The sequence below is a fragment of the Sminthopsis crassicaudata genome, chromosome 3 (assembly GCF_048593235.1).
Source record: "Sminthopsis crassicaudata isolate SCR6 chromosome 3, ASM4859323v1, whole genome shotgun sequence".
In the NCBI taxonomy this organism is placed as follows: Eukaryota; Metazoa; Chordata; class Mammalia; order Dasyuromorphia; family Dasyuridae; genus Sminthopsis; species Sminthopsis crassicaudata.
In genome coordinates this window covers 54,122,860-54,139,524 of record NC_133619.1, presented here as the reverse complement: position 1 = coordinate 54,139,524, position 16,665 = coordinate 54,122,860, and the positions used below count along the sequence as shown (strand labels likewise).

The 16,665-nt window shown below is 34.5% G+C and overlaps 1 protein-coding gene across 2 annotated transcripts in view; it reads left to right on the top strand.

The window, feature by feature from the left end:
* Positions 1-16,665, top strand: part of COL4A3 (collagen type IV alpha 3 chain) — a 147,998-nt gene that overhangs the window by 73,715 nt on the left and 57,618 nt on the right. For both annotated transcript variants that reach the window (XM_074298568.1, XM_074298569.1), the window contains exons 12-24: positions 1,627-1,668; positions 1,893-1,970; positions 4,029-4,091; positions 5,738-5,797; positions 6,508-6,552; positions 7,448-7,501; positions 7,820-7,861; positions 11,182-11,266; positions 12,694-12,729; positions 13,180-13,344; positions 14,622-14,714; positions 15,368-15,463; positions 16,277-16,347. In XM_074298568.1, coding sequence (XP_074154669.1) covers positions 1,627-1,668; positions 1,893-1,970; positions 4,029-4,091; positions 5,738-5,797; positions 6,508-6,552; positions 7,448-7,501; positions 7,820-7,861; positions 11,182-11,266; positions 12,694-12,729; positions 13,180-13,344; positions 14,622-14,714; positions 15,368-15,463; positions 16,277-16,347 — 930 coding nt within the window. The remainder of the gene's footprint in view (positions 1-1,626; positions 1,669-1,892; positions 1,971-4,028; positions 4,092-5,737; positions 5,798-6,507; positions 6,553-7,447; positions 7,502-7,819; positions 7,862-11,181; positions 11,267-12,693; positions 12,730-13,179; positions 13,345-14,621; positions 14,715-15,367; positions 15,464-16,276; positions 16,348-16,665) is intronic.

The following is a 16,665-nucleotide window of genomic DNA, read 5'->3' as shown; positions in this document are numbered from 1 at the left end:
ATCTACACTTTCTAAGCAATGTAGAGTCTTAAAAGTTTCCTGGATTTGATGTCACTGGTATAGTGAAAAGAAAGTTTGCCTCCAAGTCAGAAAAATCAGGTCTCACCTTTGACAGATACTGATTGTATGATCCTGGTTGACGTACTTAAGCCTCAGTGATTGGAGCAGACTATAAATTATAGAGAAGGTGCCAGTCTGTGTTGGTAAAGAGAAATTTCTCATCTGGGAGTTCCTTTAATGAATGATCAATATATTATGAATTCTCAATCTATAAATGAATTCACAGGTTGAGTATCTATTAATTTCATGTCATGAATTAGAAAATTGATTTAATAAAGTATTTAGAACTGCTTACCCTAGGTGCCATTCTAGTTATTATTCTGTTATTATTATTCCAGTTATTATTCACTAAATTTAGAATCAGAGGACCTGGGTTTATATACTGAATTTGCTATTTACTATCTGTATGACTGGGCAAACCACTTCTTTTTGTTAGGTCCGAGTTTCTTCTTCTGGGTGACCAACTAGATCAAAGGTTCTCAAACTTTTGTTCTCACTATCTTTATGTTATTAAAAATTATTGAGGATCTGTCCAAAGAGTTTTGTTTATGTGGGTTAAATTTATAAATATTTAGCCTATTAGAAATAAAAATTAACTTTGCATTTGTAGCCCCTTTAAAAAGATTTCAGAGACCCCAGAGATTCAGGAAATCCTGGGGAGCCAAACAAACCCTTTAAAAAAAAACATGCATAAATTCTTACCTAACTATTATATAAGAGCAAGACTAATTTCACCCCCACACTTTGTTCTCAAAGTGAACAACTGGATTAGATTACTTCTAAGTTTCTTCTGGTTCTAAAATCCTGTGACACTTTGTTCGTGATGGCAGATAGGGAATGAGCCATTTGCACATTCATTGGTTCCTTTTTTTATAGTTCTGTTCTAAAAGGTGTTCATTTGTTATTAAGATCCCTTGGCCTAATATGACATGACTAGTTCCATCTAGAAATTTCAAAGCCATTGGAATGGTCAAGTACTTTTGAAATCTAAACCCAGTCTCTCTGACAGCAGGAAGAATTGAAGATGTCAGATATCTTCCCCAAATAACAAACCCAACTACTGGTGGGCTAAGGGACCAGATAGGTCCAGGTCTCCCACTGCATCTGGAGCCACCACCAGTTGACCTGATCTATATCTATCCATAGGACCCAGATGGCAGGTGACCTTGCACAGCCCTCCCTCCCTTAAATCCAATTCACTTGCAAATTATGGCATTATCTCCCTCTTGTCATGGTCATCTTTGAGAATGAAAGACAAACAAAGACTCCCTCTATTTCCAGTATTCTTTTCATTATAGTACAGTCTCCAGGATCAGATGTGAGCTTAATTAATAAATCCTTAAATAAATTAGCAAGTAAATAAATAAACAAATAAATCTGAACTTAATTTTCTGTCTTTAAATAAGATCCTTTAGCTCACAAGTATTATCTGAAAAAGAAATCTTTCATCAGCCTAAAATTCAAGGTTCAAATATAAACATGCAATGTAAAAGATTTAATAACTGAAATGTAAATGTTTTCATGTATAAATACTTTTGAAAATATAATCTTTATGTTTCTCCACAGGGTCACATGGGTATTAAAGGGATCGGAGAAAAAGGAGATCAGGTAATTTAAAATGCTGCCTTTTACATAAATGGGGAAAAGAACTTTTAAGAACTGCTATATAAATATCCACAGTTGCTAGAAAAATGGTATTTACAGAGACTGTACTTCACATGTGTCAAGTTATCTTTTGGTTCATCTTAACATAGAAAGTGCTGATAGGGAAATGACATTCTTCATAAATGGAATCTAGTTATTTTGTTCCAGTTTATTTGTTTGTCTTTTAGGGTATGAAAGGTTTGACAGGACCCCCTGGACCACCAGGAGCAGTTATTGTGACACTTACTGGACCAGAAAACCTAACGGTAACATTCCCAACAGTACTTGAGTTTTACCTTCTGCTAGGCCCAAGACCTCTTATTTTTACAATCAAGACCTCTTGGGAAAGGCAGGAATGACAAGTCAGCACTGATACACAATCCAAATTTCCCTTAAATCTAGCCTTGTCCCTTCATCTCTCCATCACCTCTTACAATTCAATGATGGAAGACTGGGGAAAAGCAGAAGAGATTTATGGGGTGAGAGGGGAGGTGGTGACCATGATTAGAATATCCTTATGGGCAGGTTGCAGGAGAGGATGGAAGGCTTCTTTTAGACTCCAGATTTTCTTATCTTAATTTTGCATCTCTTTTGTAATTGTTACTTAGACAGTGGCCAGAGTTTGCCACAAGAATAGAGTTCAGAAATTTTGCTCTTCACAAACATAATTTAGCTTTTTATTCCACTATCTATTTTTGGAACAATTATTTCATTTTTTTTAAACAATTAAAACAAATTGCACATCCAATACAGGCTTTGAAGATCAAGGTGAAAAAAAAATCTTTTTTGTAAATGTGCTCAGTACGAGTATACCTCAAACCAAACCAAATTTAAATTTGCCAAATAAATAAATTATGAAATAATTTTTTGAAGTGCAACAAATAGGGAAAAAATGCTTTCCGAAAGGATTCAAGTCTTCTTTGAAATAAGATAATCACATTACTCTCATTATCAAATGAGATAATGTATATAAAGTGCTTTGCAAACCTTAAAATCAATGTGAGCTACTGTAATGCTATATTTCTTTATATATATTTGGATTATTTAATTGACAAAATCCAAACTATACACAGAATTTTAGGAACATATTTATTGAATAAACTGTAGAACCCATCAGAATTTTATAAAGAAGCAGGATTAAGTAGAAATTCAAAGTGTGCTTTCACTCCACTTTCCCTTATTTGTTGCAGCTCAGTGAAAAAGGCTTAGTGGGAAAGGAAATATCCCATGTACAAAAATAATACAATGAGCCAAACTGTAATTATGAAATTATGAAATGCTTTACTTTATTTTTTTTCTCTTCCTATCTCCCCCTCTCTTTGAAGAAAAGAAAAAGAAAACGTTTATTATAAATATGCATAACCAAGCAAAGAAATGCCCACATTGGCCATGTCCAAAAAAGTGCATCTCATCCTACATATATATTCTATCTTTCTGTCAGAAAATGGGTGGCTTTCTTTACCATCAGTCTTTTGGACTCTGGTTAGCCATTTCTGTAAACAAAATTCTTAAATCTTTCAAAATTGTTAATTTTTATAATGTTGATGTTATATATAACTCCTTCTTTCATTCACTTTAATTAATATCAGTTCATATAAGTCATTCAAGTTTCCTCTGAAACACATTCATGTATCATAATCTGTTCATCTATTCCCCAATGAATGGGCATTTCCAGGTTTTTGTCACCACAAAAAAAGCTACTATAAGTATAGATGTACAGATAGGGCCTTTTCCCACTTTTTTGATCTCTTTAGGGATAACAATCTAGCAATGAAATAATTTAATAACTTTTGGAGTATTATTACAAGTTGCTTTCCAGAGTAGTTAGACCAATTTATAGCAATTAGTACATGAATATGCCTATTTTCTCACAGTGATAAATGTGATATGGAACCTCAATGTCAATGTTGTTTTAATTTGTATTTTGTCTGATTATTAGTAATTTGAAACTTTTTTTTTCCACAAAGTTACCTAACTTCACATGACAGAGGTGCTCCTAAAAAACTGTTTTCAATGTATTTTTAAAAAATATTTATTTAAATAATTTATATAATAATTTTTAAAATATTTTAAAAAATAAATTGAATTTGATTTTGTGTTCTGGAGTAAATTATCATTGAAAGGAAATCTGATATGAATCATTTGTATAAAATAAAGATCTCATAATATTAACAGTCATCATCTGACACTTCAAGTTTTCTTATATTGGGTTTTCTTAAAATGTGGAAAAGTAGAAAACCAGTTTCCTTGCAACTTTAAATATCTAAATTAATTATAACCTCATCTGATGAGTATATAAACATTTTGAATTACTTTTGTGATAGGACTACAAAGGGGATAAAGGAGACAAAGGATCAGTGGGTGAGCCAGGACCCCCAGGACCAAAGGTAGGCTGTTAATAAGCAACACTACTTCTGGAACATAACAAAACATTTGAATGTATGTTAATGTGTGATGAACTTTAAATCCTTGATAAAATATAAAAAGTTGGCCCATGATTTTATTTGATCCCTATTAATCAAAAAAATTAGAATTTTATCTTTGTAATAATAAAACTGTAAGATTTATATAAAATATTAACTATATTTACCTTTGTCATTATAATCTAATAACATAATGAATGTAAATAATAAATAATTTTTCATGACCATGGATAATTTGGGTAAGTCACTTAACCTTGAAGGGTAATATAGTAGTAACCATAATCACAGTGTATGTCTTGGGTCTTTCCTAATAAAGCCCATGAACACAAGCCATTATGTTTCCCTTCCTTTTCATTCTTCTCTTTCATTTTCCCTTTGCTCTTCTCTCTCTCCACATGACACTGATTTCTGATTATTTCTAATATTTGGTTTAACAATCAATTCTGCTCTCCTATATCCTGTCATAAATTATACATCAATCTGCAATCCACATGCTGAATACACAGTCAATAAATTGGTCTGGAAGCAGAAGTGAAAGAACCTAAAAACATCTCATTCAAACCACTCATTTTACAAATAAGAAAATTGAATTCAGGAAGTCAAATGATTTGTCCAATGTCCTACCACTAGTAACACAATATTGTCTCTCCTTTCTCCTTTTGTATGGTTCTTCCCCCTTTGGTGTGTTTGTGAAGAGCTTGTACTTCCAACTAATCAATTAATCAATCAACAAGCATTTATTTAGTGCTTGCAATGTGCTGGTCATTGTATTAAGACCTGAACATACAAGACAAAGGCAAACCACAGTTTTTATACTTTTACGAAATCTAAATTCCAAAGGCAGGGCGGGGGTGGGGGGGGAAGAAATAGGAGCATGTCTCTGTATACAACATAAATATGGAAGGTATCCTTAGAGACAGAGGCTGCACCAATAGGGCAGACGGTGGCAATTTGATCTGTGGTCTGAGAATCAACTAAAATTCACAGAGGTTCTTCACTAGAAAGTTGGCCATCTGAGAATCCCCTAGTTTTATGATTCTCTAATTCTAAAGGCAGTAAGTAAATAAAATCAATGTGAATGGATATAGTCTCTTCTCTGAACTTCTTCCCCAATTCCTCCTTGCACTGACAGTATGAGTCCTCAGATGGCAATGAGTTACATCACATCTCTAGACATAGGCTGTGGGTTTTTAAAGCTTATAAAGCCCCATTGATGTGTTTTTCATAGTTAATAAGCCAGTGGTCTCAGTTAGCTTTTTAAAAAGGCATTTATTAAAGTAAAAACAGTTGATATTAAATGTTCTTCTTCTCAACCAGTATAATCCCTTGTGTTAGACCCACATGGCACCTGGAAAGAAGGGGCTTATGTAAAGTAAAAAGGTAGCGAGGTACATGTTTTGTACATATGGGTATGACTGGTCTCAGCCAATCACCCTGCTTTCTTTCTTAACCAAATTAGATTCATTCCACTTACACAGATTAGGGAATTCAAATTATCTCAATTACACATTTAAAAATTCCCTGTATACGTGCTGATTGATTGATTGGAATGACTGAGAAATTCTACCTTTACACAAGGATATATAAACTTTGAAATTTCTCCAAAACAGGGACTACCTGGAGAATCTTATGGATCTGAAAAAGGTGTTCCTGGAGACCCTGGTCCTCGGGTAAGAGACATTCATTCCCTCGTGGAATGTATGAATACGTGTTAGCAACAATTTGAATTCCACATGTATCCATATGTATATTTATAGCATGTACACATACATGCATGTACATTTAGTTGTTGTATGTATACAAACCAACATGTTTGCATATATATATATATATATATATATATATATGTATTAGAAGCTAAGTTTAAGATTTTAGCATAAAATGCTTTTCACAGTAGAAGATGATAAAAGTAATAATGCTGTATATATTTGCAATATATTTATGGCAATAACTCATTTCATAGGTTGGAGATGAAATGGTATTGATAATCTAAGTTTATCTTAAAGTCATTTATATGTGATATTGGATGGATTAAAGTTCAGACAGAGATAAATTTCTGATGTTCTCAGAATTCATAACAGTTAAAAATAAAAAATAAACTAAATTGAGGAAACCTAGCTCAGGAGCAAATAGAAAACAATTTAGCTTTTCTCTCCCTTTTTCCCTGCTTGTTTTTTGGTTGGCTTCATACCTTTCTTGAGAACAAGAAAATAATAAATTATTTTGGTATTTAAAACTTTTCCGTAGTGTGATAGGGGAATGCCTTCTTTTAAACTTCTAGCTACTGACTATAGGAGAAATAACAAACAGAAGAGTCAAAAGTTATATTTCTACTTTATGAAATAATATGTGGGATTTTTCACCTTTTTTTTAAATTTAGGGAAAACCTGGGAAAGATGGTGCCCCTGGTTTCCCTGGACTTCCAGTAAGTATTTTTTCCTTTATTTCCTCATGGTTAAAGCTTCAATACTACCTGGGCAAAGGAAGCCTTTATTTCAATTGCAACCTGTTTTGTTTTGTTTGGAAATTCTAAATTAACAGTACGCTGTGGTGTAGAAAATAAGTATTGGGCTTAGAATCATGGAGATTGGGGTTTACCTCCTGCTTTGGACATTTAGTAACTAGGGAACTGTGGGCAAATGACTTCAACTCTCAGTCTGTTGCTTTACCTATAAAGTGGGCACAATGCTATTTATGGCATGCATTGCTGCAAGATTTACATAAATAATGTGCGTAATCTGCTCTGTAAACTTTAAAATGCTATATTTTTGTCATTTTTTAAATATAGAGAAATAGTGTTGTATAGTGGTTAGAGTCTGGAGTTGGAATCAAGAAGACCTAAACTTACCCAGATTCCACCTCTAAATCTCCATTTGCTTTATAAGGACAAGGACTTTTTCTCATTTTAATTTTTGTTTCCTCAGAGCCAAATGCAGTGTTAGATAAATAATAGATGCTTAATAATGCTTGTTGAATTTAATTTAATCTACTAAATCATAATGGGTTACTATTTGCATTGGAAGGAATTTCTAAATTAGAATTCTCTATACTGATATTTGAGACCCTTCCTATATTTCATAAACCAATAAGAAGTTTATCATAAAAAAAAAACCTATTTCTGACAATCAATTCAACAAATGCTGAGTAATCATCTACTATGACAATCTTATTTTAAAGCCATCTTTCTGTGCAAATTTAACATGAATGTATTCTTAAATCTTTTTTTTTAACAAACAACAATTTTAAATGTTTATATTGGATATAGGAGAAAATGATGAACTAACTTCCCCTTTAAATTTTTCTTCTGTTCTTTCCCTTAGGGAGCTAAGGGTGAAAAGGGTTTCCCTGGATTAACTGGAGAAACTGGTGTTAAGGTAATCCTCTTCTCAGTATCCTGTGACTTTATCCTCTTTTAATTTAATCAGATTTGATAAAAAAAAAAAAAAAAAAATAGAGAAATTGAGCACAAGATACAATCATCATAGACTTCAGTAAGATGTCTTACTGGGGTTTCCAGTTTCCTGGAACAATTTAACATTTGGATTTAAATTGTAAATGACATTCAAAGAAAACTTAACTAATGAATTCTATTACTTTTTTGAGGAAGTAGGGCACTGCTCTCAAAATATTTTAATTGTTATCATTAGCATTCATTGATTCGGCTGACTATGTCTATTTTTTTTTAAATACAGGGTTTTAAAGGAGACTCTGGTCCAGCAGGATTTCGTGGTCCAGTAAGTTTGGATATGAAGTTATCTGATAAAATGTAGAGTTGATTACCTCAAGACCCTGAACCCTCACTCAGCATTTCTTATAAGAACTATTTTTAAAATTCACATTATAACATTTAACTTTGAAACATCCAGGGAAAATGCTGGTTTTGTTGGTTCTAAGCATGAAATTGATTCCCAGTTTTGTGTTCAGAATAGTAGTCCCTGGACTAAGGGACTTCCTCTCCTTATACCAATCAATTAACCAAAAAGCATTTTTTTTAAAGGCAGAATGGTATAGTAGAGAGTGCATTGGATTTTGAGTCACCAAGATCTGGATTAAAATCCCACAGACATTAGGTATGCACCTCACTTGATGTATCTGTGTCTCAGTTGCCTCATCTTCAAAATTGCAATTGCTTCTCAGATCTTTTCTAGCTTTAAATCCACAATATTACTGCAATTCATACTGAATTATAACTAGAAATTATGGCTGCTAACAAAAGCAGATCAGGAGGTGAAGAGAACATTGGAGAAATACTTCAGATTTTGGAGAGCCAAGGTCCAATGGTGGAAGACACCCAAGGATATCTTAAGCAATTGCAAGAGGAAGCAAGGAGAAGTCTACTTGTGGAGAGGTTCACTTGTGGGGTAGGAAAGTTTAAGACTCACATATAAGCTGATGAGTGGAGATTACTGACCCATGGAGGTTAGGACTAAGCACTGTGGGTGATAGTGTGATAGTACTAGATTCTGGGTGACTCACACAAAAGCCACTCTTTTGGGCAGCCCATGACCTGCAACCCCCAATTCCAGAAGGATGAAGAAGAGGAGGAGGAAGAAAAAATGTAGAGAGGGAAGGAACAAGAAAAGGAAATGACTATAAAATAAGGGATGTGGCAAGAACTTATTTAAGATATGCCATAGATACAATGTTAAGCAGAAGAAGCATTGGTAACTGAGGTCTACTTGAGGCTGAGAGAGAAGGCAAGCATTTATTATGTTCCTCCTATGTGCTAGGCACTGGGGATTCAAGGTAAGGCAGAGTCAGAGGTAGTCACACTGTAGATAACAAAGAGCAATGGTATTGGAAGGTATAAGAGATAACAAACTCCTAGATGCTAAAGCACCCTGGGACAATGTCCTGTTGACCCCATCCTAGTTATGATTCAGACCCAAAGAACCAGCAAAATACATAAGGGACTTTTGAGAGTGGCCATGAAATACTGCCATCCACAATGAAGCTGTATCTTCACCAACTCTCTTCTTAGCTGTGGCAAAAAGTGAACTTCCTGACAAAACCAAGCCTGAATGCTAATGCATAGTGGGATAGCCAGTGAAAACCTATGGAAAGATGCCAGAAGTCCTATTAAACTCCATCAGTCCATTTTCCTCTCTATATCATAGAAACAAATTCACTTTTGCTCAGTCCCTGCACACCAAGTGGGAAACAATGTATTTCTGTAGAGAAGGAAGCATGTAAAAAAATAAAATTCAAGATTATGAGTCCTGATCCATTAGACATCATGCAATGCTTTCTATGGCTTGGCTATAGTCTAGGTACTCTTCCATTTTCCCATCAAACAAGGTGACAAATATTAGATTCACCACTTCCAGGTGAAAACTCAGAAATTAAAAGAAAAATTTTAAAATATATTTACTTGTTTTTCTAAGGAAATTTTGATTTTCATTGGTGTGGGAGAGGCAGCTTGCAGAATGAGAACTAGATTGGAATCTTGACTCAGATACCTACTAGCTGTGATTTTAAACCAAACATTTAGTACTTCTGAGATTAAATCTCCTCTTTGTAAATTAGGATTAACAAAAGCAGTTCTCTCCCACAGATTGATGAGGATCAAGTGAGAGAATGAGTGTAAACGATGCAAATATTCTGCAAATTTTAAATATGAGGGTGGATTAATACAGGGCATCCCAGAAGTAAGTTGAATTCTAAGCTATTAAATCTTAAGAATCCACTGAAATTTTTGGCATGCTGTGTATTATTATTCTATGTCTACAATATGTCTTTCAGTAATCTCTTCTAAAGAATGAGTAAAGCAAGTTATCAAACTGTGCTTACCCTTTGATCCAGCAGTGTTACTACTGGGCTTTCATCCCAAAGAGATCCTAAAGAAGGGAAAGGGACCTAAATGTGCAAAAATGTTTGTGGCAGCTCTTTTTGTAGTGTCTAGAAACTGGAAACTATGTGGATGCCCATCAATTGGAGAATGGCTGAATAAATTGTGGTATATGAATGTTATGGAATATCATTGTTCTGTAAGAAATGTAAGGATGATTTCAGAAAGGCCTAGAGACACTTGCATGAACTGATGCTGAGTGAAATGAGCAGGACCAGGAGATCATTATACTACAACAACAACAATACTGTATGAAGATATATTCTGATGGATCTAGCCCTCTCCAACAATGAGATGAATCAAATCAGTTCCAATAGAGCAGGAATGAACTGAACCAGCTACACCCAGTGAAAGAACTCTAGGAGACAACTATGAACCACTACATGGAATTCCCAATCCCTCTATTTTTGTCCGTCTGAATTTTTGACTTCCTAATTGTGCACTATTTCAAAGTCCGATTCTTTTTGTACAGCAAAATAACTGTTTGGACATCTATACATATATTGTATTTAATTTATACTTTAACATATGTAACATGTATTGGTCAACCTGCCATCTGGGGAAAGGGGGTGGAGGAAAGGAGTGGAAAAATTGGAATAAAAGGTTTGGCAATCGTCAGTGCTATAAAATTACCCATTCGTATATCTTGTAAATAAAAAGCTATTAAAAAAAAAAAGAATGAGTGAAACTATATCACTAATAGGTATGGAATGTTAGCTAATAGATGAGCTTCAGGATTAGGAAGAAGAGATTAGCTATAGGTCTGTTTAGCTGATCAGATCAGTTTAGCCCATCCTAATACTAGGAGGGCAGCTTTAGCCCCTAAATTTCATCTTTTACCTATTGTGGAAGTCACTCCTACTCATACATATTAAGATCATATGTAGGAGCAGCTAGGTGGTGCAGTGGATAGAGCACCAGCCCTGAATTCAGGAGGACCCGAGTTCTCAGACACTTAACACTTCCTAGCTGTGTGACCCTGGGCAAGTCTCTTAACCCCAGCCTCAGGGGAAAAAAAAAAGATCATATGTAATTGCTGTATCCCAGATGACCTACAACTTCTGACAAATTCTGAAAATTTCCTTTTGGTCAAAAGGCCACAAAAGAAGCTAGAATAACTAACGTCATTATGCTGTCCATTGAAAGCTTTCAGTGAGACCCTAGGAACCTTTCTTTTTAAAATTTTTCATGCTTTTCTATTTTAAGACAGAATATTACAGTGGATACCTGGAGAAAGGCAATGATGGAGTTCCTGGGCCTCCAGGACCCAAAGGAGATCGGGGTTCACATGGTAAGAAGACTTTTCTTTTTCTTTTTCTTTTCTTTTTTTTTTTTTTTTTGTAACTTAATAGTATTTTTTTCCAATTACATGTAAAGCTAGTTTTCAACATTTATAAGATTTTGATTTCTACTTTTTTCTCCCTCCCTCATTCTACTCCCCCCTCCCCCGCAAAAATGGCACACAATCTGATATAGGTTATTTACATACAATCTTATTAGACATATTTCCACAGTAGTCTTGTTATCCAAGAAGAATCAAAAGGGAAAAACCACAAGAAAGGGGGAAAAAGTGAAAATAGTATGCTACGAGCTGAATTCAGACTTTACAGTTATTTCCTCTGGATATTGGGTAACATCTTCTTTCCATCAAAGAGGGCTTTTCTCAAAGCATTTTCTCATCTATTGCTGAAAGAGTCCAAGAGTTTTACTGCCTATCACTTAAGAAGAAGGATGTTGCATTTTGTCATTTCCAAGAGATGATGATGATGACTAAATTCTATTACCATTTTTATGTCCCAACATTTAGACAATATTATCAAAAGCTACTTCATGGGATTTTTGTTAAGTTGAATGAAATACAGGCATCCATTGCCCATTTAATTATCTTTAGCCTATAGCTACAGCTGATATAGATCTTCATAGTTCACTAAGCACTTTACATACATTACCCCTTTATTAATATTTAAATTCTTTATAATGATTTCATTGAAAGTTTTCATGCCTTGACTAGCTTTTCCCAAGTTTATCTCTAGATTACTAAGATTTTTAGTCTTTTTTTTTGTCTCTTTAATCTTTATATGAAATTCACAAAATTTAAAGGGAAAAAAAGCAGGACACACAAAAAAAAAACTGTGAGAAGTGTTTCAATGATTCATTTGAAGGACCAAAATTTAAGACTTAAGATTACCTCAAAAGATCAAGTGGCTTCAACTGACACAATTATTATTTTTAATCCACAAAGCAAAAAAAAAAAAAAAAAGAAAAGAAAGAATGGAAATTTTTTGAAAGTGCAATTATAGTATCATCTTATAATTATTTGTATTTAAAATGAATTACATAGGTAAGATAATTTATAGTAAATTATTATAAAATTATATTTTAAATTGTGTAGAGATTGATATTCCTAGTCCTTTTTGTATAGTCCCTTAGAGGTTTTTCAGTTACATAAGTTATATGTATATAGCATGAATCCTGGATATGAATCAGAGTAACAGGTTTGAATCTCAGTTTCACTACTTTCTACACATTCAGTCTTCAACAAGTCACTTTATGTCTCTGGGACTCAGTTTCTCATCTGTGAAATGGAGGTATTGGTCTAGATGACCTCTAATATTCTCAAATGTAGTGATTCTATGCTTTTCTTTGGTGGGTTGGGATGGTAGAGAAGAGGTTTGGCATTTATGTCTTTTTTTTTTAAATGTTTAATTCTTTCCATAGGACCCAGAGGTCCACCAGGAGATGTTGGTAGACCTGGTATGTATGTATTTCTTAGAATATATATAATAATATATATATATTTTTTTTAAAATAATGGTCATATTAAACCACATTACATTAAATTTATAATGATCTGTGTGAGACATCAGATGTTTCCAAAGCGTTTTACTACCTCTTTTCTAATTAATTGATACAATTAATAAAAGGAAGATGAGAATCAATGTGTGGGTAGGTGGGATGGTGGAGTCTTTATTGTCCAATCAGCTTGGACCAGGGTATTCATTAAGATTTTCATGTGCCCCTAAAATGCTAATAATCAATCATTTTAAAGTCCTGGATTTTAAGTGAAGAGACTTTGCTTGGATACAAAGCAGAGTCCATTAGAAGATGGAATCCTAAAGGAACACAGATATAAAAAAATGACTTATCTAAAATATTTTTAGAGCTAACTTTAATACCTTAAAATGTTTATTTTTTTCTACTTAGGGGCATCAAGACCTGGTCTTAGAGGTACTCCAGGATCTCCCGGAATCAAAGGAAGTAAAGGAGAAAGAGGACCACCTGGAGTGAATATAATGGGTCCTCCTGGACTTCCTGGACTTCCAGGCACCCCAGGTTCCAAGGGATTACCTGGCCTTCCAGGACCACCAGGTCAAAAAGCCTCCCTTTCCCAACCCCTGAATTATCTGCAGTTTATTCCTATAACAAATGTATACATCCAGAGACAATGAATTTTAATGTTGCTCTGAAATCATGAGTTTTGATAGCTCATTTCTGCTCCCATTCCAAATCACTTATCAGTGAAGTCAGGAGGATTAAGTGACCTGTTTACAGAGGAATCACCAGCTTATTTTTAGCCCCACACACAGCCAATCCAAGGATTGTATTTATCAGCAGGAGTATATAATGGTGAGAAACTAAACTTAGCGCATCAATCTCATTAGCTCTGTGAAAAGTCTGGAAAAGGCACTTAACTTTTTTAGAGCTTATTTTCCTCAACTTTTAAATGAGCAGGTTGGACCTTGAAGGTCCATCTCCTCATCTATGATATTATGAACTGAATATGGAGTTCACAATACCTGAGTCAGAATCCTGGCTCTCTCAACTATCAGCTGCATGAACTTGGGACCAAGTCATTTATTTCTCAGAGATATCCCTATCCAGTTCAGATTTCTTTCTACTATTATAAAGATTTAGACCAATTCCTGGAGAATGAGCCAACTTCAGGAGCTTTCAGCCCACAAAACCAATAAGAATGCAAAGCTTCTGAAGAATCATTGAACAAAAGTCTTTATCAACAGATCATTTAGAACTGTGCCTAATTAGTTGTTGTCTACCAGCAGAGTCCTGAAGACGGCACAGTGCGCAGAACTCATAAACTGGAGTCAGGAATAACTGATTTCAAATCTAGCCTCAGACACTTATTAGTTTTGTGACCCCTTGGCAAATCACAACTGCCTGCCTCAGTTTCCTCATCTGTAAAAATGGAATAATGATAGTACCTGCCTCCTAAAATCATGAGAATAAAACAAGATAATATTTATAAAGTATTTTTTCAAACCTTTAATTGCTTACATAAATGATGACTTTTGTCTCTAGGATAGAATATAAACTCTTCAGTCTGACTTTTAAAATCCTCCAGCTGTCCTACTTTTCCTTAATATTCTTCATTACTCTTTTTCAGATCTTCTATATTCCAAATAAACTAGCTTTCTGGCCCTTCTCCAAACTTAGCCTTCCACTTCTGTCTATGCAATTGTGGAAATAAGTGATTCATTCTTTTCAGTTACACCAACATACATGGGTGACTTCATGTTCTAATAAAAGAATTATGGATTAGATGTGCATTTCTACATGCTGCAGTTCATAGGAAATGGTCTCTGAGAATATGCAATAGCTTAAAAATTATCTTTTTAATTTTTTGACAGGTAAAGTAACTTTTCATAATGGTCCTCCGGGAGACCATGGAGATCCAGGACATTTGGGGTCTCCAGGTGTGCCTGGAGCCTATGGACCCAAAGGTTAGTGAGCCTATCAACAATGTCATGCTTTAAAATATATATATTTAACTGTATTTTTCTCTTTAGAAAATGACAATACACAAAAATTAAGGAGTCATTTAAGTTGTTTAATTCTTCTGTCTTTTAAGGATTTATCTTTTAAAAAATGAATTAGCTGGGCAATTAGGTGGTACAGTGGATAGGATACCAGCTTTGGAGTCTGGAGTCTGAGTTCAAATCTGGCCTTAGACACTTATTAGTTGTTTGACCCTGGACAGGTCACTTAATCCCAATTGCCTTTAAAAGGAAGGAAGGAAAAGAAAGGAAGGAAGGAAAGCTGAAATAACATCCAAATGAATTCTCACAAACTCTCAGCTTTATTCCTCATACCAGATGATAAACACTAAAGAGTTAAATTCTTTTATGGCAGATTTCCCATCTTTTTTTCTAGGCCCAAATTTAGGATAACTGGAATCAAGTTCTTATTCTTTTTCATTTACTTGTCTACTTAGGCAGAAAGAATAGGTAGAGGTTATTATTAGTTTTGATGTTTATTAAGTGCTTTTCAGAACACTACAAAAGACAAGTTCTCTATCTTATGAAAAAAAAAAAGTTAAATTCTCTCAAGTAGACCATGTGGACTCATGATTAATGGAATAATTATATTATTCCAGGAGAAGCAGGACTGCTGTGTACCCAATGTACTTATACTCCAGGACCCCCAGGTCTGCCAGGTTTGCCTGGGTTAGATGGTGAAAAAGGAACTGAAGGTAAATGATATTTGGGTTTGCTTTTCCATGGTGGCTGAATTACTTGGCAAAGATGGATTTTGAAATCATAGAGATTCTGGGATGATCTGAGTGAACTGGAAGGGGAATTTTAGAAAGTCAAAAACAAAAGATGCCAGATAATACACATGCCAGCGTGAAAATATTTTTTCTAAGCTCTGAGAATTAATAAACTAGTCTTCAGAAAGGGTTCTACTTGGATGATGTGGAGACTTGAGTCAGAAGTTCCAGGTGGTGACAAGCCAAATTTACTTTAATACAGGAAATAAAATATCTACAATAGAAGTGGGAGTGTGGCTGTTTAGTTAATGTTCAACTGAGTGTCCAATGATTGGTGGGAACTGTCCAGCAGATGTTGAGTTGGGGAAGGGAAAGTTCCCTGAATCCTTGTCCTGGCATGTGTCAATAGTGGTTCTGGTGTCTGTTGATGGTCTAGGGTATAGGAGCAGATTCCTGAGTGGGCCAGCATTGTCATTGGTCCAGGGCCCCCAGATTATAAAGTGCTTAAAGTGTTCTTCTGTATTACTCAAAATATTCTGATGAAACCAACTTTGTATTGGAATTTGAGTATTTCTAATAACTTATAAAAAGACATATCTGAGAGTAGTACCCATATTCTACTATGTCTGTCAACTCATTGTTTTATACTATGACAACAATAAAATAAAAACAGTTTTAACATTTTTCCTTTAGATGATGCCTGAAAAAACCAGCTAGTTTTCATAAGCTTTGTTAACTAAATTCTTTTTTCACATAATAACCACTCTAAATAATTATCACTTGATTGATTTGCAGGAGGGCAAGGACCTGATGGCTTAAAGGGAAGCCCAGGATCTCCAGGATATACAGGTCTACCAGGCTTTCCAGTAAGTTTACAGCGATAAATTGTTTAACCATTTTGGTTCAAAGTTTCTTTTTTTTTTTTTTTTTTTTTTGGTGCTTGTGAGAATTAGGCCTTCTCTGATATATAGTCTTCAAGGTTATACTTTATGAAAAAATTTGTTTGGCTCATTTTTTTCCGCATCTGGGGCTCAGAACTTTGAAATATTTGAATTCGGGTCATGTAGACATGTTTGTCTGGGTGCCTCAGTTCCCTGGTAAGCATTTAGCTAACAAAGCTTTGAACAAAGAACAAGTTTATCATACAGAGTAAAGAACGCAAAAAAGGCCACATCTTGAAGGCC